This window comes from Chaetura pelagica, unplaced genomic scaffold (assembly GCF_000747805.2).
Source record: "Chaetura pelagica isolate M959 unplaced genomic scaffold, ChaPel_1.0 scaffold159, whole genome shotgun sequence".
Classification (NCBI taxonomy): domain Eukaryota; kingdom Metazoa; phylum Chordata; class Aves; order Apodiformes; family Apodidae; genus Chaetura; species Chaetura pelagica.
In genome coordinates, this window is record NW_009954555.1 from 5,339,232 (window position 1) to 5,360,991 (window position 21,760).

General features: G+C 51.1%; 1 protein-coding gene across 1 annotated transcript in view; it reads right to left on the reverse strand.

The window, feature by feature from the left end:
- MEGF6 (multiple EGF-like-domains 6) overlaps positions 1 to 21,760 on the reverse strand; it is an 84,105-nt gene that overhangs the window by 11,267 nt on the left and 51,078 nt on the right. The window contains exons 6-21 of the mRNA XM_010005284.1: positions 21,236 to 21,358; positions 13,613 to 13,738; positions 12,672 to 12,794; positions 12,186 to 12,308; positions 10,458 to 10,595; positions 9,489 to 9,611; positions 8,660 to 8,782; positions 7,475 to 7,642; positions 6,821 to 6,952; positions 6,607 to 6,735; positions 4,969 to 5,097; positions 4,729 to 4,863; positions 4,427 to 4,561; positions 1,958 to 2,083; positions 864 to 995; positions 413 to 541 (exon numbers count right to left, since the gene is read on the reverse strand). Of these exons, the coding sequence (XP_010003586.1) occupies positions 413 to 541; positions 864 to 995; positions 1,958 to 2,083; positions 4,427 to 4,561; positions 4,729 to 4,863; positions 4,969 to 5,097; positions 6,607 to 6,735; positions 6,821 to 6,952; positions 7,475 to 7,642; positions 8,660 to 8,782; positions 9,489 to 9,611; positions 10,458 to 10,595; positions 12,186 to 12,308; positions 12,672 to 12,794; positions 13,613 to 13,738; positions 21,236 to 21,358 (2,094 nt within the window). The remainder of the gene's footprint in view (positions 1 to 412; positions 542 to 863; positions 996 to 1,957; positions 2,084 to 4,426; positions 4,562 to 4,728; positions 4,864 to 4,968; positions 5,098 to 6,606; positions 6,736 to 6,820; positions 6,953 to 7,474; positions 7,643 to 8,659; positions 8,783 to 9,488; positions 9,612 to 10,457; positions 10,596 to 12,185; positions 12,309 to 12,671; positions 12,795 to 13,612; positions 13,739 to 21,235; positions 21,359 to 21,760) is intronic.

The following is a 21,760-nucleotide window of genomic DNA, read 5'->3' on the forward strand; positions in this document are numbered from 1 at the left end:
CCCCAGCCCCTCAGCACCCTGCCCCTCAGCACCCAGCCCCTCAGCCCCCAGCCCCTCAGCACCCAGCCCCTCAGCACCCTGCCCTCCTGCTCTGCTCCTCTGGGGAGCAGCAGCTTGGGCACGGCGCTGTGATCTCCATCCCATCAATCACAGCTTGGGCAGAAGGACAAACACAGCTGTAGGTCCTCCAAAAACCCAGGGGGACAGTGAGAACGGGGACATGAGCATGGATGAGAATTCATTCTGCAAGCAAACCCAGGACAGAAAGGCACTGGCAGGGCAGAGCAATGTGAAGGATTTTGGAGTGAGATTTCTGTGACAGGCACAGCATGAAGATGACAAGGAAGCAAATGACAGAGCAGCTTGGCACAGATCAGTGTCTCCTGGGAGTAACACAGAGCGGGCCCCATACCTCTCTGGCAGTTGTGTCCAGTCCAGCCAGCTGGGCAGCTGCATGTCCCCGTCACAGGATGGCAATGCCCCTCGTTCCCACAGCTGCAGCTCTGCTGGCAGTCTTGGCCAAACCAGCCGGGCGGACACGCTGCCAGGGCAGAGATGACCCTCTGCAAATGGCTGTGGAGCCACCACAGCCACCAATGTGGTGCTCAGCCAGGGGCTGGACAGGCTGAGGGGCTCAACCTCCCTTTCTGCTGCTGCAGAAGTTACCACCATAAAACCAGGGTGTGCAGGGAAGAGCCCAGCCCAAGCCCCCACGTGGGAGGGTGCAGGGTGTTAAGCCCTACCCTGAATGTGGAGGTGCCTGGTGGACAAATGATGCTCTGCTCACTAGAGCAGGTTCTCCAGGTCAGTAACTAGCCCTCATTCCCACTGGAGACCTTCAGACCTGGTGGCAGAGCACTCACCATCCTGGCAGAGGTGGCCAGTGCAGCCAGCAGGACACAGGCAGGCTCCAGTGGCAGGGTCACAGCTGGCATTGTTGGCACACTGGGGACAGATCTCCTGGCAGCCCAGGCCCCAGCGACCATCAGGACAAGCTGGAGCATGGACAGAGAGAGAGGACACACACACATGGGGATCACAGCCCAGGTGTCAGGGAGTAACATCCATTTTCTGGTGCGTGGCCGTGGGTCCCCTGGCTCCTTCCTGGCCTTGCTCCATGCAACACGTGGGTTTTGTTTGCCAATACATGGCTGCTAGCAAGGACCCCATTGCTTTGTGAGCCCTCCATAAGTGCTCTCCTGATCTTATTCTAGTGCTTTCATGTCAATGAAAGTGTCATGTCACTTGTGAGGAGCTGCAACAGCTCCTTGCTAGGAAATGGTGCTGCTGGCAAAGGGTCCTGGCAGCTGCTGTCACACTGCCCAACAGCCTGTCAGTCAGCATCCCCAGACCTACTTTTAGTTGCAAAGGAGAAGCCAAAGGCTAAGAGCTGATAAAACTGGAGAAATCCTAGTTTAACTGCTTCTGAGCAGCTCCAGGGCCTGGAAAGAAGTCAGTTCAAAACACATGGTAAGCACTGTGCATGTGTGGGTTTATTGCTCAGTCAAACTATCAGGAGCAGGACATCTACATATGACTAATATCTTGCAGCTGCTCTAACACCCTGTAAGCATCTAAAAGTTTTAAATTTAGGAGTCTCCAGTTCTTCAGCAGTTAAAGAGTAATATGTTGAAGGGAATTAAAAATGCACGTCAATAAAGAAAGACCTCTGTCCTGTGCTAAGGACTGCAACAGCTCAAAATATCTTCATCTTTTTAACTGGGTATGTTGTTTAATTCCTTGTGCTTCACTCAGCTCCAGATCAGGACCAAGCCAGCTGAGGCTATTGTTTCAGACTTACCATCAAAACATGCTTTCCCCCTCCCCCCCCCATAATTTTCCATGAAGATGACTCTAATTGCACTAGATGTCTTTAAAGCTACTTTTAGCAAAAGAAAAATAGCAGCTCTAGGCCTAAACCCCTACCTCAGCACCCTGGCTGCTGTGGGCTCCTCACCTTGGCCGCAGAGGTGGCCGGTCCAGCCCGCTGGGCAGCGGCACTGCCCGCTGCTCGGGGGGCAGGGTGCTCCACCGCAGGAGCAGGACTGCTGGCAGCCTGCCCCAAACCTCCCCTCCGGGCACTCTGCAGAGAAAACAGGGTCTGGAATCTGTCCCCCAACACAGCCTGTGAAAATTGTCCCCCCCAAAGCCAGCCCGTGGAAGCTGCCCACCCCACAGGCGCCGTTCCCAGATACCAGCCAGACCCTGGCACATCAAAGGAGCCTCTGGGTCCCTAAGGAAAAGCCCAGCTGGGAGTGGTTCCCACACTCCAGGGGAATGCCATGCTGGGTTGTCCATCCCAGGTCACCCACAGCATTTCACCCCTCTCTCTTGGTTTGTCTGTCCAAGCACCACTTCCCTGCTGTTGCTTGTCCTCCTCCCTTCCTTCTCTGTGCTGGGGTGCAGGACAGAGGGTTCCCAGCCCTCACACCACCCCTTGACTTTTGGAAGATGCTGTGAGGGTTTTTTACTGGCCTGAGTTCCTCCTGATGCTGGAAGCTGGGCTTTTAGGAGGCAACAAGGTTTGCAGCAGGTACATGGATATAAAGTGATAAAGAAGGAGCATCCCCAGGCACAGGAGGAGCGAGTGCTCTCCCTTCCCTCTGCTCTGATACCCAAGAACTTGGTTGCTCTTTGTACCCTGTGACACAACCGAGCAGCCAGGTGATTACATGCAGACAGAGGGCTCCTGAGCCTTAAATCCTATGTGAGACTCCCCTGAGAGCTCTGTGCTCACAGTCCCTTTTGTCCCCAGATGGGATGGGCAGATGGGATGCAGCAGCACCCACAAGGCACGGAGCAGAAACGCACCAGCCCGCGGATTTCAAGTGACACAGTGGAGTTTTTGTTATTCCTCCTCTTTGCTAATTGATGGCAGATGTTTGTCTTCACCCTTTAATAATTTCCAGATCCGAACAACAGCCAAGAGCCTACTATTTCTACACAAATATTTGTGTTATTTCCTGTGACTCCCCCCTACAGGCTTAAGCTCCTTTCTTATTCCCTTTAAAAACATCCCAACCGAACGCGCCCGGCCGGCCCCGGCGCCGCGTGGCTCTGCGGGCAGCAGTGCTCCTCTGCGGGGGGGCTGGGGGTGACAGGACCCCTGAGAGGGGACACAACCCCTGGAAAAGCTCCTCCTAAGGCTGGTTAGCTGCGGTAGCACTTGCTCAGATTGGAACTTTTTTTTTTGGTGACCATCTGCACCTTTTGCTCTGGCCGACAGACTAGCTCTGTTGGCCCAGTCATGGTGTTGTGCAAGATAATCATGTGCTAGCAGCTTAATTAGGTTAATAGCTCTAAATTCTGGGTTGGGTGTGAGTGGAATGCTTGGTGAGACATCAGTTAGTGTAGAAATTCCCAAGATGTCTGCATCAAAAGGAAGATGCTGACCACTGCAAGCCTCTTCATGCAGCCTCTCTTCCCTCTGCAGCATCTCTCCTCTTTGCAGCATGTCTTCTCTCTGCAGTGTGTCTTCAGGGGTGGACTTCAGGAGCCCAACCTTCTGTATTTTCTGTTGGATCCAGTTGGCTGAAGTGTGATTCAGAAGGGAACAGCCCCAAAAGAGGGGGGCTCAGCCCCAAAAGCCCCCATAAAAGAGGGAGGTTAACTCTTCAGTCATTGATCAGCTCTGAGCCCAGCAGAAGTTATTATTTTCCAAGAACTGTCTTCATGTTTTGTAATCACCACCTCGTGCCAGTGACTCACTGCCTGTAAGTTCACTCTAAACACCTTTGTTCAAAGAAAGTCAAGCTCCCTGACACCCCAACTGTCACCCAGGGCCTAGAGAAGCTGTGCCCTCAGGGCCTGCACTGCACACAAAGCTGGGCAGCAGTTACCTTGCTGACAACTGGCCCTCTATGTGAAGAACAGAGAACTGCTCTAGAAGGTTAATACAGAGGCAGAAGTTTAAAACCTAATGTAAATTCAATGTTCATTTTATAAATGAAATATAACATTTTCTTTTCCACTTGCAGATCAAACAGATCTTTAACATGGAGTAGAGAATAGAGCAGAAAAGATGCTACAGTTCTGCTGAGCACTGATTGCCTGGAAGTAGAGAGACATCAAAGAGAGTCAAGATAACTAGATATCTATCACCTTCATCTACAAAAGCAAGATGCCCAAGTGGCAGGATAAAGTGAGACTTTGTTCTCCTTTTCTGAGTAAGAGTCACTCTGCAGCAGGATTCCTGCTTCCCTGCTTTAAAAGAGATGGCAGCATTTGACAACCACCTGCAAGCAGCAGCTCTTGTGTCCCCTAAACCTACTTCAGCTTTTCACTCCCATCAATTGCAGTGGGCAGGGGGGTCCTGGGAGGACTCCTGAGAGGCCTTTCATGGTGGTTTGTGAAGAAAATTTTGTGTGTGTGAGGAATGGTCAGTTTAGAGCAGGCTTAGAGCTGCCTGGCAGGGCCCCTGCCTTACCTTGGTCGCAGTTCTCCCCGTGGTAGCCCTGGGGACACTCCTTCCAGCACTCCCCAGTGACATGGTCACAAGGCACGTCAGGAGAGCAGCTACACTTCTTCTTGCAGCCATCCCCATAGTAGCCAGGGTCACAGCCTGGTAACAGTCGTGAGGAAAGAGAAAGAACATTTGGTGTTACTCGAGTGACTCAGCAGAGCCAGCAGCCCCTCACCCGTGTGACCAGAGTCACTCTTGGGAGCTCTTCCCCAGGGAAAATGAAGCTCAGGGGAAAGAGGGGAGGAGGAAAGGGATGCTGAGCTCACGGTGCTCGCAGCGCTTGCCGCGGTAGCCGGGCTTGCAGAGGCAGGAGCCATCGCGGCGGTCGCAGTCCTGGCTGTGGTGCTGCAGGCAGCTGCACTCCTGCGAGCAGCCCGCCCCGAACGCCCACCTGGGGCAAGCTGGGCCGGGGGGAAAGAGCACTCAGTGACACCTTGCCACCCAGGGCTGGCCCTCTTCCCAGGGCAGTGTCTCCGTATCCCGTGACAGGGGCAGGACAAACATACCCAGGTGGCAGAACCGTCCGTACAAGCCCGGGTCGCACAGGCAGGCTCCGTAGATCCGATGGCAATGACCTCGGTTGGCACAGTTGCACTTTTTCCTGCACTGCTTCCCAAAAAATCCTTTAGGGCACCCTAGAAAAGGAGAGGTTTTCTGGGAAGATGAGCCGATTTCAGCCTGTTGTTTTATTTCCAGCAGACCCCAGGAAAGCCAAACCAAACCCAAAGCTGCACCAGCAGTGAGCCTGGGCAAGGGGTGCAGTGAATGCTGAGAAGGAGGCTGGCTTGTTTTCTGGCCAGGAACGTGCTTGTGTCTCTGTGCAATAAGGTGATGAAGTTCCCTGCATGAGCTCAGCACCCACTCGCCTCGGCAGCCCCTCCTGGCCCTGCACAGGGCACCCACCAGCTCTGCCACCCCTCAGCCCCAGAAGGTGCCTCTAGGACACCCACCATCTCTGGCCCCCACTTGGAATCACACTGCTGGTTGTGCCCAAAACCTGCCCCTAGGGCTCTGGGAACCCAGTCTTTTCATACAGGAGAAAGTAATCCATGAGGCCATTGATAAGTAACAGCCATATTTGCACTATTAAGGGAATAAAATTATTGTTCTTTCTCTGTTATGCTAAAGACCTTAATATTAGAAGCACATGGCAGACAGGCTGTGTCAGCAGAAAGCACCAGCCAGCATCTGTCCAGGCAGCACGTGCCTCCCGTAGGATGAGAACAGCAGAGGGTTTCAGCAGAGGAAATGCCACCATGGGACAACAGTTCTTCATTGTTTATTTTAATCTTACCTTCCTGTTTTTTCTCTGTACCCCTCAATCACCTCCTTCCTACAGAAAGAAAATGTTGGGGTATCTCTTGCATTCATTTACATTCTGCCTCGGTCTCCTCCATCACTAATAGTTCCCAGATGCTCCCAACCTTTTGTCTGAAGCCTTTTTGTCTGAATCTCTTACTGTCTGACTCTTGCTGTGCTTTTGGATTATGCCCCCCCCCAGATCTTAACTCTTTGGGAGCGAGAAACAAATACCAACAGCAGTGACACCTCCTTTGGGCACTTGGAGTAGCTACTGGTGTCACAGCTTTCCAGGGCTTTGGTTTGTCTTCAGCAGAAAACACCTCCATGGTTCTGTAAACTGAACATTCATTTTTTACATTCTTTTCTGTGTCCTCCACTGAATGTTCAGAGAAATATAGATGGCTGAGTAGCAAAGGTCTTCCAGTGCTAAGGGAAGATGTACTACCTGGAGCACTGTTTTGTGGGTGAAGAATCCCCTTTACCACCTTTTCTTTGTTAAAATGAGAACTTTCCTTGTGCCTCCACAGAGACAGATGGAGCAGGGATGTGTCAGAGCTACTCACACTGGGATGGTTCAAAGAAAGAGCTGAGAGATGCTTTCAGTGAACTAAGGGTAACGTTTCACGGCTTCAGAGAAGCACAACTGGAAGATCAGAGAGGGGCACTAGAGCTGGCTGTAACACTTATCAAATGATGGCTTGTGGAGAGGAGCAGCGATGGGCTGGGGAACAGCCCGTGCCACTCAGGAGCATTGCTGTTCCTTCCAGGAGAAGGTTTTAGGGAGAAAAGCAAGCTGTGAGGCAGGCCCTGGTACCAGGGCCCCCAGGGCACCCCCTCCTTACCGTCCTGGCAGAGCTCCCCGGCCACCCCGGGCGGGCAGCGGCAGGAGCCGGTGGCCGCGTCGCAGGTGCCTCCGTTCTGGCAGCGGCAGCTCTGGCTGCAATTCCTGCCGAAGGTGCCGGCCGGGCAGGCTGGGAGGGGAGAGAGGAGAGAGGCAGGGATTAGGCTGCTGCAGCAGGACAGGGTGGGAAGGATGCTCCGTGGGGCATCACTCACGCTGGTCGCACAGGAGGCCGGTCCAGCCGGCCGGGCAGGCACAGCCCGTCCCCTCCGAGTTGCAGGTGGCCCCGTTCTGGCAGTCCTGGCAGGTCAGGCTGCAGTCAGGCCCAAAGGTGTGTTCCAGGCAGACTGCAACGAGAGGAGCTGCGGGTGAAAAGGCTTTCCAAGGGGGGTGTGGGCAGAGAAACCAGCAGTGACATGCGTCTGTGCTGTAACACAGCTCCTGTGTGCATAGGAAAGCACTTGACAAGTGGAGGTATCTAGTATGGTTGTGGTGCCTGGGGACATGGTTTAGTGGTGGACTTGGCAGCACTAGGTTAATGGTTAGACTTGATAGTATCAAAAGTCTTTTCCAATCCTGGAAGGGTAATTAAACACTGGAACAGGCTGCCCAAGGAGGTGTTTAAAAGACTTGTAGATGTGGTGCTCAGGGACATGGTTTAGCACTGGACTCTGCAGAGTTGGGTTAATGGTTGAACTCAACGATCTTAAAGGTCTTTTCCAACCAGAACAATTCAGTGATTCTGTGAAAGAAAGATTCTATGATTCCTGTGGGTAAGCTCACCAAACACAAATAAACCCAGCACACGAGATTAATTCCATAGACTTCCAAGCAAAGTTTGCCATTTACCACTGCTGCAAAATGCCCACCGAACTTTTCTGAAAGTGTGTGCTCTCCTCTTGCTTCCATCCCTTCCTCCTCTTCCTCATAGTCGTCGTTGAAGAGCTGGGTAAGCTCATCCCGCAGGATTGCAACGTGAGGGATGGGGCGGATAACGGGGTGCCGAGCATCCAGGGGCTCCACGGGGTCCTCTAGGGCTAGGGGAGCAGCCAGGGAGGTGACAGTGTTAAAGTGGGAAACAAGACAAGATCTCCAAGAGGTAACTAGTAGGACAGAACCTCTCTATTGAGGAAGGGTGAGTGTAAAGATCTGCAGGGCTGGTGCAGCTGGTTTGCATGGTTTGCACCACTGATCTCACCATATATTGACACTGCTAACTTACCTGTTTGGTTTGGCTAGAATGGGCAGAGGCCAGAAGTGAGTCCAACATCTGTGGGAGAAGCTTTGATCTTAGCCTAGACAGACAGCACTGGCTCCTCAGGTAGCTGAGCTTCCCCTAACACCCCCTTAGTAATTCTTTGAGCTCCCAGATAAGTTAGTTCTTTCCTGGAAATTCCAACAAGACTGCCCACCTAACAGAATTAACCTGGGTTCTCCTTTTGGGAAGGGTGTCTCTCAGGTACAGCCACAGGTCTCCTTCCCTTGCTGGGCAGACAAGGGTTAAACCAGGCAATCAGCTCAATCACTTGCACCTCTGGGAGCCAGGACAGGGGCTGGTCAAGCCCTATAAAAACCAGGCCAGGCAGGGCTCAGGTGTTTTGTCAGAGTGAGGAGACACCAAGGGCTGCTCCTCAGGGACCAGACCTTGGAAAGGCTGTTCAGGGCCCTGGGCAATGCAGTGGGGTCACCAGGTGCAGAGTTGGCTGCTCTACAAGTAAGTGGGGTAATAGTGTGCTTGGTCATGGGAGAAAGGCACTTCCACTCAAAGAAGATAAGCCCATTGGTTCTTAAAAGGAAAAATTGAAGGGGCTGGTGACTGAGGAAAGGGTTCTGGTTCTTTGGTTCATGTGGAGCCACCACTGCAGGCCAAGTGCAGCTGTGCTGGAAACCCCTGTGCTCCTTCAGAAAGTGCAAGGTGGCTGAAATAGGGAAAAGCTTTCCAGGGGTGGAGTTAGTAATTTCCACCACTAACAGCAGTAGGTGCTGTGAAGGAGGTGGTGTGTGGGACTAAGGAGCTCCTGCCTGGACTGGCCCTGCAGGGACCTTGTACTTACGGATGCAGCTCCTTCTGTCCTCGTCCAGTCTGTACCCAATCTCACAGCTGCACTGGAACGACCCCAGCTGGTTCTGGCACGTGTGTTCACATCCACCTTTATTGAAGGAGCACTCATCCACATCTGAAACACATGGTAAAAGAAGCAGATCTATTTCTGCCCACAGATCAGCAGGCAGGCTGGGGACACCCTCTCTGGCAGTTCTAGGAAGCCACCTGACTCTAAAAACCAAGTGAGATGACCCAGGGAGCCCAGGGGTTCAAATACCATGGGCTGAGTTTCAGCACCCATCTGTCACTAACTGTGGAGAAACAGGTGGGCAAGCTTGGTTCTTCACCTGTGAAATATTGTGGGAGAGTTTGGGTGGTGAGGACAACTCATGAGGAAGAAAAAAAGCCCTGAATTCTTTCTGCTAAGAAGGCAACTGGTCAGAGAGCTGACAGGACGAGGTGAGCTGGGAGGAACTGGAAACTCTTCCAACCAGGTAGGACAATTTCTTGTTCTCTATACTGAAAGCTTGTGTTAGTCACTGTCTTGGCTGTATTTTATACAGGCACAGTATGCCTGTGTGTCTTGTGTGAAAGTGAAGGGTAATGTTTGCCTCTAGAGTTGGACATAAACAAATTTCAGACCTGGAGCCTTTGGGGTATCTCGGTGGGAATGCAGAGTGCTGAGCAGCCCGGGTGCCGCTCCTCAGCTGTGCTGCACTAGAGCACGGGTTAGAGCAGCCGAGTTGCTGCAATGATCAGCAAGCTGAGAAGCTGCAGGAAGCAGGGAGAGGGGAACCTGCTCCCTGTGAGCCCCTGCTCCCAGCTCATGCTCTGCTCACCATCGCAGCCGCAGCCGTCGGTGCCCAGCCGGTACCCTGCCTGGCACGCACACTCGTAGCCCCCGGGGTAGTTGTAACAGTCTTGCTGGCAGCAGTGGGAACCTGTGTCACACTCGTTGATATCTGAATAAAAAGCAAAGGGCCCTGGCTGTTAACACACGTCTGGCTTTGCTGTGGTGACAGAGCTTGTTAAAGCTGCCCCGTGAGCAGTTGTGGTCAGCTTCCCCTGACCCAGATCCTGAGTTTGTGTTCATGCTTTCTTCTTGGAATGTTATCAGGTCCTCCTTGGCAATGGGCTCCCCAGCCAAGGGAGGAGTCCTGAATCCTAGAGGCCTGTGGGAAGTGAACTGTGATTTTCACTTCAAGATTGTTCCTGAAGTTTTTGTGTGCTTGCAAATGGGGCCGATTCCACCCATAACACTGCCCGTGAGCACTGCAGTGCCCTTCTGACTGGGGGTTTTGTTGCAGGGGACCCAGAGGAATGCAATATAAGGTGCATGCCTGTACTTGATAGCATTCACAGAGCTCTGGGTGCATTTCACCCTTACCTCTCCAGTAACACACCCTTTGTAGAAGCAGATGGGGCTGCACCCCACCTGGTGACTCAGCCCCATCACTCATTTAGTCAAATTACTCTGCTGCTTCCTCTGAGATAACAGGCAAGATGGGACATTTTGAGGATGTAGGCTTATAGTTATCTGAGATGTGAATCCCTGCCAGTACTGCTTTAGACCAGTTTCAGCAGGGAAACACTAACTAGTTCTCAAGTCCACCATTTGCTGCCCAAGCATGTCTTGAGTGGAGGTTTGAGGATGTCTTCAAACAGAGTAATATCTCATATCCTCTTACTTTGCATCTGTTTCTAGCCTTGTTAACCTGTTTGTGGCGCACACACACAGAGGAAATCCCTCCTATCATTGCTTGAGTTGTGCTTAGAAACCCAAGCCATGCACCCTTCCCCTGCCTTACCAGTGCAGGTCTTCTGGTCCCCTTCCAGCCGATAGCCAAAGTTGCAGGTACAGACTGGGCCTGAGCTGGTGTGGTGGCACGTGTGGGAGCAGCCCCCGTTGTTGGCCTCGCAGCTGTTCACAATCTCCATTTCTATCCCTGGAAAAGGTAGGAAAGGCTTCTAGGATTCCAAACCCAGGAAAATCCCTAGTTTAGATCCTGCAGAGTGCCCTGAACACACGGGCTGGCCCGTGCCTTCCCTTGGGCCAGCTGAGCTCCTTGCACGTGCATCTGGTGTGCACAGCCCTGCTGAGGACCAGAGAGATCTGGGCTGGGGAGAGGATGAAAATAGTTTTGTTCCCATTGCTGGGCTGGGAAGTGATGTACAAAAATAAACTGATGGATCCCAAGCAAGGCCCCGGGTAGCCTCTCAGGGACAGACTCGTGGAGCAGGCTCTGGACAATCTCTGAGATGAACCAGACTGCAAAGAAAACTGCTCCCACTCCTGACAAGCTGCAGTGTGTGCTGCCAACCAAAAGTTGGCTCAGTTTTCAGAAGCACAGAGCTGTTCTGATGCCAGCTAGAAATGGGAGCAGCAGAACACAGCTAACTATGGAAACATCCAGATGCCTACAGCTAGAAATGTTACTGACATGTCAAAAATGGCAGGCACAAACATCAATAGCAGCCATACATCTTCTTAGCTTGGCAAAGTTTATGTAAACTTCAGTCTAGTTAATTAAGTTTTCTTAAACTAAAAGAGACTTGTACCATGGAGTTTTGACTCAGTCCTGAATCTCAGGAAAACAATTTCTGCCTTCAAGAACATTGAGTTTTTAGTGTGTTCAGACCCGAGGAAGATGAAAGAAGGGGAGGTTGATGTTCCCCAATGGACCTGTGCATGTCAAAACCTAAAGCTGTGCTGTGGTTGAAGACTATCTTCCAGATTTCACAACAGGAATACAGTCTCTCTGTCCTTCCTTCTATTAATGCAAGATCAGCCACAGTTTGGCATAAAAGAAATGTACTAGAAAGGGCAGGGAGAAATACTTTTAAGAAAGCTACTTCATTCCACAGTTGGCACCAAAGAAGAGGCATTGCCAATGGTTACAGCAATGAGTCCCTACAGTTGGAGGAGCCACATCAGAACACATGCAGGGCTGGTGTTTCCATTGGTCCTGGTTAAAAGGGACCCTCCAGGGCTGGCATCTCTTACCAGGGCATCACTGGGAAAACCAAGACTAGAGCAGCAATAAAACTAAGCTTTTTGTCACCTGTGGGGGCCAGTCTGCTAATGCTAAATGATGATAGCTCTGCTTTGGACCATCCCTGTTGAAGGGTATTAGCTCAACAAAGATGTATGGACAGTCTGGCTCATTCTTGCATAATAGTGTTTATTTTCATGATGGGAGCAGATGTGATCACTTCACTAGCTCAATTCCTTCTTCAGTTACACATTTGTGGCTGGCTGAACTCATCCAAGAAAGTCCCCAAGAGCAGGACTTGGATTATTTGGAGCCAAATAGCTCCAAGTGAATTGCCTAAACCAGCTAAAGTAGCTTCATGGTAACTTTAAAGATCAGACAAAGTTTTTTATCTTGGTGGGAGAGTAAACAGCCCCAAACCTGCTTGTGAAATTCTTCAGAGAAGACTGCTGTAACTTGGCTCCACCAGGTCCCAGAGGACAGTGCACAAACACTTCCCTGCAGAAGCAGATCCAGGGGAAGGGGCCCACAGGCAATACTCACGGTAGCATCTCTTGCCATCTGCCCCCAGCTCATAGCCTGGGTTACAGGTACACTTGAAGGAGCCCTGAGTGTTGAGACACTGGTGAGCACACAGGGCTGCTCCAGTCACACATTCGTTCACATCTGCAAGAGATGAGCAACCCATCAGCAGAGCGGCCTGAGCTATAAACCTTCTTTCAAAGGGACAACTCTTACTATTTTTTTCACCCTTTTCTTGCACCCTGAATTCTTTTCTGGGGTCCAGACCAACAAGGAAATGGAGTTAAGAGCTCAGAATTATAGTAAAGCTTCCTAGGAAACTGGATGACATGAAACTCGAGCGCTCCACACCACATGAGCACAGACCTCAGCTGGGGGCTTTCCTGCCACCCCCCCGGGAGGCTTGTGCATCACTCCACTTGGATTCCCACACACTCCCAGTTCCCTGGGTTGAGCTCTGCTGGTGAAACACTTTTCCCCCTGGCAGCCCTGCTGCAGGGCTCTTACCTTCACAGGCCTTGCTGTCGGGTGCCAGGCGGTAGCCGGGGTGGCAGTGGCAACGGGCTGTGCCCCCCTGGTTGTGGCAGCGGTGCATGCAGCCCCCGTTCCTGTCAGCACAGGGGTTCCTCACTGCAGGGCCAAGCAGAAGAGGCAGCATTATTCCATACCACCCCTAGCTCCTACTGGCACTGTGCTCATGGCAGAGCACAGCATCGAGTGGCCGTGCCTAGCAAAAAGTCTGCAGCCTGTGAAAGATCATTGTCCACCAGGGAGCCAAGCTGGGCTGCTGCTCTGCTTGCTGCTGCTCCCAGGCAGGAGGGTTTACGTGCTGTGAGGTCCTGCACAGGGCAGGCACCCATCCTGGAGCACCTTCCCAGCTGCAGCCTGGCATAGGCATGTCCATACAGAGATGACAGAGCCAGTCCTAGGCAAGTTGGCTTCAGGTCCTCCTATGGAGACCTTTGCCTGGGTATCTTTGCCTGGGTATCTGACCTAGGCAGATGCTACAAAACCCTACAAAGTGCTACATTTTAATATCCCAATTGCTCCTTCTCCCTTAGCAACTTCACAGCTAAAGACTCCCCTCCTCCTCCTCCTTGGATGCCAACAGCCATGAATGAACAGATTCAACTTGTTTTCTGTCCCCTTCAGCTTCTCTCCCTCCCACAGCCAGGAGCAGGTCAGCCAGGAAGCTGTCTGCAAGCAGAGGGAGAAGATCCCATCCCTCTGCACCAGCCTGCTGCTCCTTCCCCTTCCCAGGAGTGTGGGTGCCCTGGTGCAGCTGCCTGTGCTCCTGCAGCCCTTCCTCTCCTTCCCCAACGAGCTGCACGCATAGAACATGCAGAGGTTTTACTGGAAATGTCCCAGCCTGATCTGCTTGACATCTGTGCAACCCCTCTCCTCCTGCTGCCCCTGAGAACCGACCAGGTGAAGCCCCGGGGACTCACGGGCGCAGCTCTTGCCGTCCTCCCGCAGCTGGTAGCGCTGGCGGCAGCGGCAGCGATGCCGCGCTGGGGTCACCTGCACGCACTCCTGCTCGCAGCCGCCGTTGTTCAGGGCACACGTGTTCACAGCTGCAAGGGACACGAGGGGACAGGACACAGACATCAGGGCCCTGCACTGGGCAAGGGCTGGGAGCTCATCCCAAGCCCAGGCAGGGCTGGGAGCTGCAGCTCCCGGTGTTCCCGGCCTTGCGCAAGGAGCTTTGCTGCCCAGAGGATTTCACAGTCAGACAACAGAAGGTTTTTGCCTAGGCTACGGCAGAAAACAGATCCTATGACCCAACACGTGGACTCTTTTCTCTTTACAAGCTTTGTTAATCATTCATCAGCCTTAAAATAGGCTTTTTTTTCCCCTTCCCTCTTGGGGTCTGGGACTGCTCTGCAGGACCAGCAACAAAAGCAGGATGTTAAACTGGAGATGGGGACACCTCGAAGGTGGGCAGAGCTTGGCAGCTGATTTTGACTTGGTTGCAGCTGTCTGGGAAGGCTGAACCTTGTTGTATCCAGGAGAAATCTGAGCTAGAAAATAAAGCAGGGAAGGACTTTCTGGAGAGGGGTTCACAGACTCTGGTAAATCCTGGGGTAATTATGTGTCTCCAGCACAATGAAAGTCTCCCAGAGCACTGCCTGTCTCCTGAATTACCTCTCATTGGTGAGCATCCCAGAGACAGTTAGAGAGAGGTGGCCCTTAAAGGAACTGGGTTATTGGCTTTTAAAGTCTGATCTTCCTCTTAGGAGACACGAATGAGTGTGAAACACACGAGGCTGCACATCAAAGGCATGTGGGTGCCACGGGGCTAAAACCCAGCCCAGGCTGGGGTGGGAGCCCAGAGCTGGTTTCCATCAGCAGAACAGTGTGAGGAGCTGAGGTCTCACACGTTTCTGACCTATTATTCAAACTGCAGAATAAAATAATGTGCTGACTCTGAGCAATAAGCAGGCTGAAAGTCTAATGGAAAACATCTCTCCACAAACTAACACTTCAGGTAATCACAGTGCCCTCAGCAACCTTCAGCTTTGCTAAGCAGGAGAGCCTGGAAAGCAGATGCTGGTAAAAGTCTCTGCTTTTAAGAGGGTCTCTGAATCTCAAGGGAAGCTGGGTCTGCCCAACACTTGTGCCCAGGGCTACGGGCAGGTTTGCAATGGGTGGGTGGGCAGCCCTGTTCTGCCAGCACCTCGTCCCAGCATTCAAAAGAGTATTTTCTATAGAAAAAGTAATTTCATTAAGACTCTCTTGTGTATTAGTGAAAAACAATTATTTGGCACGAGAGGAAAATAAAAGCCAAAATTGTGTGTATATATATATATATATAATATTTTTTCCTGCTAACAATTCCCTTGCACAAAACAAGCCCCAGAGTGGAGGAGCTCTCCCATTTTGAACTTCTAAAATCTAACTTCTCTTTGTATGCCTCTAATTAGCTAAACAACATTTTGGGGGAATAAAAGTGACTTCATAGGGTGGAAGTGTTGCCATGCACAACATATGGCTGGAGCAAGAACTATCCGTTTATGTTAGCTCTGCTGACATTGTTTCCTTTAATCCATTTGGAAGGAAACAACAAAAATACTCAACGTTCCTGAAAAGTTACAGGTCAGAGTTACAGTACTCAGGCTCTAGCAGAGATGGGTGGTCATTTAAAAATATTCTGATATATTAAAGTGTTTAATAACATATTCAAAAAAATCTATAAATAATATGCATGTTCTTCTTGGAGTGTTGGTGGTTTTTTTTAAAGAATTAAAAAATTAAAACCATGCTGATGCCTGCCAAAACATTCCTTCAGATGGGAAAAGTACAGGGCCAATGCATGACAAGCTAACACATCTTCCATCTAAAATAACCTCCCAGAACACAGTTATTCATATGAATTTGCAACAAAAATAGCTGCCCTCCTTGCATACCTCTGCAAGACAGCCTGTCAGAGGGGGATAAAATAAAGCCCGTGTTTGTTTGTCTTTTTTTACCATGCAAAATTCAAGTACATGGAAATCCTGCAAGGCTGGACACAGCAGGCTTTCCAGCCACCTTGTTTCTCCATGGAAGAAGATGATGGTGCCTCCTGGGGTTGTTTTGGGGTGCGGTGCCCGCCCCGTACCCGCAGTGCTGGGTGAAGGTGGGGTTTTGCAATGGCAAAGCCTTTCCTTGAAAGGCAGAGGAACCATCAAAAACTCCACATGCATGGCAATGCTGGGCTGCCATGAGCAGCTGGAGCAGGGTATGGACACCAATGGGAAGGACACATGTTCCTGCTTCAGCTCATCCTCCTTGGCCAAGGTTGTTCAGCACGACCAAGTGCCAGGACTGCCTATACAGGTCTCAGCTGCTCTGCAGACCACAAACAGAAGGTAAGGGGTGAAGCAGAGAGCACAGGATCTGGCTGAGCATTTTCTTTCCTCCTGTGCTTCTCTCAGCACAGCTCCTTTGCTAGCAGATGTAGTGCTGGAGATCACAACCCCATCTGAGCCTCCTTGTCACTGCACAGACTGACGGAGGGGCCAGTGTGTGCCGTGGTCTCAGCCATCATGGGGCTGTTCCAGATCACTGTGGGTAATGGGAACCAGAAATCCTCCTCTGCCAAGAGACTTGTGCAGGGGCAGAAGAGTCTGGCATCACTGGCTGTTCAGTGCCCAGTGCTGATGGCACACATGCCATGTTGGGAGCAAAGCAACTGTGTCACACAGAGCTACCCTCCCATGCAGTGAGGGTCAGTTTTGTTAAGATACAAACTAATTCCATTTGTGAAGCTGGAATAAAAAGACCAAACAAATGAACCATCTTACAATTGTTTGGGGTGTCTTTCCATCAAAGCAAGGCCCTTCTAATTCTGGGTCTCCTTAGCTGGCTTCTTGCAGGATAACAGCCAGCAGACCTCACTGCTGGCCTTGCTTTAATTACTGCTTTTTTTTTTTGCTTTTTTGACTGTTTACAGAACCACTCTAAAAATATTTCCATTCCCAGATGCTTTCCTAGCCTAACATTGCTGTGGCAACATTGCCAAATCCAGTGTCATCTTGTACATCGCACAGATTTTTGTAATTAAAGCTCAGACAGATTTTCCACAGATGATATTTCATCGTCTGCAAGAGGGAGGTTCCTTCCATCCCCTGTGTCTGCAGGGAGTGCAGTCCTGCTGCAAGATGCTAGCTCCTCAATTCTGACCCTCTCAGACCTGGGAAGTGGATAAAAAGGGATGAAAACAGCAGCCTGACAACAGGAGGCAATAACTGCATGAACCTGGAGAAGAACCTCACACTGCAGAGGTGGTGAGAGCCCTTCACGTGGGGTGATTGGGGCTCCCCCACTCTGGCTGCTTCTCTTTCACATCCCTATCACCTTTCCTTCAGATCCAATAACTTGCCTTCAGAAGCAACAAGTTAATACCTTAAAAGCAACTGTGAGCAGCTGCAACTGGAGCTGAGCAAGACTTCCCCTGTGCAGCATCACACAAAACCATCAAACCTAAGCAAAGGCTGAGAAGGGTGCCAGGGGACAAAGAAAGGTCACGTTTTCTAAAACATGCAAGTTGTCTGTGCAACACACACAAATCAAAACCCCCTAGGAATGCACCCAGCCCGTTACCCTCCGTGCACACAGCCTGAGCCCACACAAACCCTCACAGCACAGCCCTTCTGTTCGCTGCACAAATCGTTGCTATATTGGAGATTTCTTCATTTGAAGTACTCTTAATATAAACAGGGATACATCATGTAATCCCAAACTGATTTATTCTAACCTCAGACAATTTCCAGAAACATGTTGTGTGTTAATACAGACCATCTCTCTCCCCTCCACAGGCCAACAAAAGCAATTGGCTCTGATTAAACTCTTTGCCTTGGACTGGAGCTCATCCCTCCGCTGAAGCAGCGAAGGACCTGAAGCTGTCAGCTTCCTGCCTCCTGCCCATGTGGTTCTGATAAAGAAAGAGGTGATTTCAGGACGTCCAATGGTTCTTTTTGTTGTCTTTCACTTTCAAGAGAAATGCCTGCTCCTTTTCTCCCTCCCTCCTGTATGAAAATCACCAGTGACTGCTGCGTTTGAGCAACAAAGGTGCAACAAAACCTTGCACAACTGAGCTGCAGGCTATCCTGAGCATCAACAGTGGCTGCAAGTTGCTGCAAGACACAGAAAAAAAACGGGAAGGTGGCTTTCAGGTATTTTTGGTGGTCTCCTGAGCCAGAGTGGGTCTGTGTCCAGGCTGACCCTGGAGAGCTGCCTGGGGAATTCGGGAGCTCCGTGTCGGGCTGCGCTGCTGAGTCGCTGGAGCCTTTGTGGGTTTGTGGGGATTGGAAAACATTTAAAGAATTACAATGTAGTTTTACAGACCCTAACTAGAAACTTCAGGGCAATGGGCTTTTTCTATCTCCAGCATGCTCCCTGGCCTGCTCACCAGGGCTGCCAGCAGCTGCCTGGAGCCCATCTCCAGCTGGACCCAGCTAGAGCCTCCCCACGGCTCTGGAGGAGAGGGAAAGGGATGGGACAGTCTCTCTGTCTCCAGTTCCTCTACCCTGAGCCAGTTCCTTCTATTTAGTGGCCTTTTTTTTTTTTTTTTTTTTTTTTTTTTTTTTTTTTTTTTTTTCCTTCCTGTTTTAGCAGGAATTAAAGGATAACCCAACTTGAAGAGAAACACAGATTTTTATCAGTTCACCTAATCCCTCAAAACAAACAAACAAACAAACACCTTAATTGAAATCAAACCTCAGACTTCACAGGAATGAAGACACGTGGCTGAGCAAAATCCACCACTTCTTGCTGCCCTCAGCCCAAGAAAGCAGCTGCCAGGCACTGCAGTGTCCCAGCTCTGCCCCTTGCAATGGAGGTTCATGCCCAGACACACAAACACCTTTACTCTGACCCATGCAGCATCACTCTACAGCTCTGGCTTTGCTGGACACCACAACCAGCTCTTCATAGTTATCAACCAAGGCAACAAAACCAGCTCTTCATAGCTATCAACCAAGGCAACAACTATAAAGCAGCCCATCACTGGGTAAAGCTCAACTATCCAGTTGTACCCACAGAGGGAGGCTATTGTCCTGCTTCCCGTGCAGCAGCTGCTCAGCCTCTGAGGTACCAAAAAGCAGCTCTGTTCTGAGGCAGACCCTGTCACTGGGTCCCCACCACACTTCAAAGGCTGCTCATGCTGCTTTCCACCATGCTGGCACGTTGCTCTCCCTGCCTGTTACAGCTGCCCTTGAACTCAGCAATCAGGGAGGGACAATCTGGAACATGAGCACAGGAGTGTGAAGGGAGGGAGCACAAAGTTTGCTGCAGCTGCCTGCACCCTGCCCACCCTCCCTGCCTGCTACCTCTTGTCAGGAACGCTGGCTTAATGAGCCCCTGTCAGCTCCAAGATCAAGTTGGAGCAAAGCCTCTGACTTGGCAGTGTAAATATTTATGTAGACTGAGCAGTAAAGGGAAGAGCCACTTGTGTGTACTTGTGGGAACACCACAGAGCACACGGGATTGCCACAAAGTGACCCAAACCCACCCTACAGAATCCATAGGGGCAGGACACCAGGGACCAGGTACCCAATGGGGCAGTCATGGCACCAGGCAACCTTCTGTCCGTGGGTACACAGAAGGCAGCCACAAACAGAGGAGTAACTGCTAAGTCTGTGCTCTGCTCTGAGCTTTTACAAGAAAAATCAGTTTGCTGCCACCCCCCTGCATGGCTGGCTCAGTAGGTTGGTACAGAGCTACTGGGGAGGTGTGATAAACATACACACATCAATGCACGTTTCTGTCACACGTGTAAAGAACAAAAGCCACCAGGCCTGAAGTGAGCAAGCCAGATTTTTAGCTCTGTTCTGTTGCTATTTTAGCAAGGAGTATTGGCGAACAATGCAGGGAGCGTGGTTCCTCTGCAGCTCTTTCCTGCTGCACTTTGCAGCTCAGGGGGTACAGGCACGGCTGAACTAACACAGCTCCTGCCAGCCCTGTCCCCAGAAACTGCCTGAGTTGCTCCTGGAGGAGATCAGGTTTCATGAATAGAGAGCCCTGAATTTTGGCAGAGGAATTCCAACACCATGTGCCTTATGGCAAGTACAGGCTCACGAGTTTAATGCAAAGCAGGTTGGCAGTGCTGGGCAGGGAGCAGGGAGCTCTGCCTGCCCCTTCCTGGCAGGAACACTCTGCACATCCAGCCACACAAACAGGGAAGCCTGAAGAATGAGAGCAAATTATGGAAATTGCTTTTAAACCAGAGATTCCTCCCTGTAGTGATCCCTTTTATACTTTCTCTGGAAATCATGGCCCCTTCTGGGGCTGACCCTGCTGCAAACACACCTTCCTTCTCTTTGTCTCAGGTTTTACACTGAGAGGCAATGGGGGCAGAATCCCTCTATGCCACAAAAGAAAAAAAAAATAGAGAACTATGTATTATAAAGACAATGATTAGATGCCAGAGCACATCCACCCTCACACTGAGAGGGCAGTGCTGTGCAGCCATCAGCTGCACAGCAGTGCTGGAGCAGTGGGCTGGGAATGGTTGCCTTGTTTCCTTTTTTTTGCCATCCTTTTGCTGCTGAATTTTTCCAGCCAAATACAGGGCACTGGGGGAACTTGCACTTCAAGGGTACAACTCCCTGCACTTGTTAGAGCCTCATCACACAGCAGAGGCAGCTGTGGACAGATGTGCAGTTTGTGCTGCTTGGGGCACAGGGGTACCACTTCCTTGGGTGGCTTTTTTCCCCACTCACATCACCATTCCCAACTGGAACATGCAGGCTCACACAGTCCTTCCTAGTAAACTCTGGAACATGACTATATTCTGAGAAAAAAAACCCAGCAAATGCTCATAATGCCCCCCCAGGAATTCTTTCCACTTCTATGAAAAGATCCCTTAAAAAAAAATGGAAAAATCTGTCAAATAAAGCTGTGAGGGAGAAGGGGTATAATAAAAGCCACAGCAGCAGCAGATGCTGGGAGGCAGGCTCCAAGCTCCACCCCAGGCTCGAGGAGCCTCTAGTTTGGGGCAGGCAAACAACAACCTTCCAGGAATTGGCCCAGGAATCACCTGCAAACCCGACCTGGCACCTGAACTGTAACATCTGGACACAAACCAGCCCAGCAGAGCCATGACCAGCACCTCAGGGAAGAGGTTCCAGGTTACCATGGCCACCATTGTCACCTGCCTGTCACATCTTGTGCTGGCCATGAAGAGCAGGGAAATAATTGAGGTAAAGATGGACTGGAACCTTTTAATGACCTAGTTTATGTACCAGTCCTGAAAACGCTGTACCTGGTGCACTCTGTGCAAGCAGAAGCACCAAAGCACTGGGAGTCACTGGGGGGAAACCAAGGAACTGCCAACAAGTCAAAACTGTACAGGTCCACACTGAAGAGCAGGGAACACTACGAAGCCAGCAATGGAAAAGGAACCCATTAGGAAAGGGGACCAGGATCCTGTGGAACGACGGGACAGGCCACCCATCACTGTCCCCTCACGTGCCCTGCCCAGGGGAAGGATGGGAGTGGATAAGCCAAGGATGTCCGTGCTCGTGGGCGATGCCACAGGTACCGGTAGGAAGGGCAGTGCAGCAGCAGGAGGGCAGGGGTGTCCTTACCCAGGCAGGTCCTGCCGTCCGCGTGCAGGCGGGAGCCGGGAGGGCACTCGCAGTAGAAGGAGCCCAGGGTGTTCACACAGCGGTGCTGGCAGCCCCCGTTGAGCACCTGGCACTCATCCACATCTGCAGCAGAAGGAAACAAGTTCAGAGGGGTGGGCAGGGTGGTATCTGCAGCGGGGATTATTTACCCTTTGTTGACTGACTCCAGGTTTGAGGAACGAATGCAGAGGGAACAAAAAGGCCATTTGGTGCTGTTTAGTCAGCCAAGCTATTTAAGAAATGTCAAGGATGGAATTGCTGTGCACCACTGGAGAGGGAAACACTCCATACCTGGAGTAACGGATCAGTTGTGTGACTGGCAAGGATTTGTTCATAATTATACAGTACTTAAAACCAGGATGAGTTCCAGCTTGATCCCCAAGTACAAAAGGCTAGGAATGGTGAGGCTCTGCCTGCAGGTCCCCAGCTGTCTCCTCCAGTCTCCATTGCCAGAGCAAGCCTGGCAGACAAACGGCAGCAATACTG